Here is a 2,500-nt window from a genome sequence, read left to right on the forward strand (position 1 = left end):
ACTCCATTTTGTTGATTACAAATGGGTCTGGCAGTAATATATTTGTTGTATATATACATTAATGAGCAACATTAAATCTGTACACTTTCTAACTAAAAAAAATCTATATTGTGTTTATGAGATAGGTGTGCTATCATGTGCACAACTCTTTCACCAACACAGTCCACATGCTGATTTACTACTTGAAAGTACTTCACTGGCTTCTACTTCCGAGAAGGAGTCTGAACATGTAAAATCAGCAATGTTTGTCAAGCATGTTATGTTTTCTTACATTCCATTTCTACAGGTATCCTGGGTAAAGCCTACTGCATCCCTGGTATATTTGTTCTCATCACAAAATACAGTCTACATTAGGTTTTCTCAAGTACTTTGAGTCTTATCATTCATAATGCCTTTAAAATATGGCTCAATAGATAAAAATCAAGGAACAATCTATCCTTTTTATGAATTATGCTTACAGCATCACCTAGGTGTAATTTACACTATCTTCGAGACAGTCCGTAGACTGTGATGTAACTGTCAGTTGTGCCAGCTGCAAGAAGGACTCTCCGAGGATGGAAGGCCAAGCAGGACACAGGTGCTATGCGCTGCCCCATGAAACCTTCATGATATTTGATTACATTCACTGATGAGCCACTTGCATGGTGAACACCAATCACCTGATTTACTGACCCCCTGTCATATGTATAATAAAACTTATTAGTATGAACAGGTATGAACCTGTGTACATGAGGGATATATTAAACAGAAATATATTAAATCAATATTCATCAAAAAGCCTTTGAGTGAAGATTTAATGTAATGCTGAATGAGTACTGTTTTAAGGTAACCTTTGTTACCAAGTGGGAAAAAAAAAAAAAAAAAAATCAGTCTCCATCTAAGAAAATATAACTAAAAGAAATAAAGTAATCATGTTCTTTCATTCTTACGTGGCAAAAAGGTGAGCATTAGCATGGGTGGCCATAGCAGTCATCTCTTGATTTGGAGCACACACCTGGACAGAATTTGACTGTCTCATGTCCCATAACCTCACCTCTCCAGAGACACTGAAATAGAATGAAAAATTGTGATAAATGAAAATGAGGTATTCAATGGATGGATGAAGGTTCAGAGGAAGGGAGACGGGGGAGGCATGGGGGAGAGAGAGAGAGAGAGAGAGAGAGAGAGAGAGAGAGGAGAGAGAGAGAGAAGGGAGAGAGAGAGAGAGAGAGAGAGAGAGAGAGAGAGAGAGAGAGAAGGAGAGACAGAGAGAAGGAGAGAGAGAGGGAAAGAGGGAAAGAGGGGAAGAGGGAGAGAGAGACTGAGAGGGAAGGGCAAGAGGGAAGGAGAGACAGGGAGAGTGAGTTGGATGCCGAGAAGGAAGGAGAAAGGTCAAGTGAAAGGAAGATAAGAAGAAAGGTATAATAACACAGCATCTTCATACTAGACTACATTAGACTGAAAATGTCCATTTCTAATGAAGAAAAGCTATATCCACTAATTCTTACCAAGATGAAAAGACCCTTGCATACAAGCTCCAGAGGTTGTAAACCAATATCTAATATTGACTGCTCACCTGGAATATTCTTCAACAAGTTGTAATGTTTTAGACAATATCTAAATATCAAAAGTATGATCTATCAAAACATTGGGGGTAAAATGTGAGCTGCTACACTAAGGAGGCATTGGTGTAGTAGCAAGTATAAAACCAATCATTATAAATGAATAACTTACACTCCCGTGATAATTTTTGTAGTGGCATGTGATGCATTAAGCAAATGTGCACTGATGAGCCAAGAGCTATGTTCTCGCCACTGTCGCACAACAGCACGGTTACTAGTGAGGCGTCGATCAAGTACTCGAACATAACCATCAGAAAATCCAGCCACAATCCAAGGTCCAGCTTGGTGAGAATGTAATGCCGTAATAAATGATGTACTATCTCCCCCAGTCGGTAACTCCATTGTCCTACGCTCTGCTTGTAAATCCCAGAGCCTGACAGTTCGAGAATCACCTCCAGTAACTAAGGTTGTGGTATCCTGCTCCCAACTCAATAGAAGACCAGCTCCTGAAAATTACAAAGTTCATGAAAGAAATCATTTATATATATGGATATACATAAATACATACATTCAATATATACACACACACACACACACACACACACACACACACACACACACACACACACACACACACACACACACACACACACACACACACACACACACACACACACACTCAAAAAAGAGGGGGCTTTAAAAATTTCGTGGAAAAAGTCGTAACTAAAAATTATATGGAAGTATTTTGATTTCAATGCGCCTGAACATTCTTGTACCAACATGTTATAACGTGTTGAAACGTGAACCTTTAAATGCAGGTAATAACACATTGCTGCCAGTTGGAAGTCATGTTATCTGAACCATGTCAGAGCAGCTCTTTTCACATCTTCAACTGATGGAAAATTGGTACCTTCAGTTATTTTTTTAAAGTTTAGAAACAAAACGAAGTTGGAGGGGGG

The 2,500-nt window shown here is 39.0% G+C and overlaps 1 protein-coding gene across 1 annotated transcript in view; it reads right to left on the minus strand.

Moving 5' to 3' along the window:
• The window catches only part of LOC119573076 (regulatory-associated protein of mTOR-like), a 10,257-nt gene that overhangs the window by 674 nt on the left and 7,083 nt on the right, over positions 1–2,500 (minus strand). Inside the window, exons 8-10 of the mRNA XM_037920098.1 lie at positions 1,714–2,047; positions 930–1,046; positions 1–675 (exon numbers count right to left, since the gene is read on the minus strand). The exon at positions 1–675 is cut by the window's left edge and continues 674 nt beyond it. Of these exons, the coding sequence (XP_037776026.1) occupies positions 483–675; positions 930–1,046; positions 1,714–2,047 (644 nt within the window). The 3' untranslated portion in view covers positions 1–482. The remainder of the gene's footprint in view (positions 676–929; positions 1,047–1,713; positions 2,048–2,500) is intronic.

This window comes from Penaeus monodon, chromosome 5 (genome assembly GCF_015228065.2).
Source record: "Penaeus monodon isolate SGIC_2016 chromosome 5, NSTDA_Pmon_1, whole genome shotgun sequence".
Classification (NCBI taxonomy): domain Eukaryota; kingdom Metazoa; phylum Arthropoda; class Malacostraca; order Decapoda; family Penaeidae; genus Penaeus; species Penaeus monodon.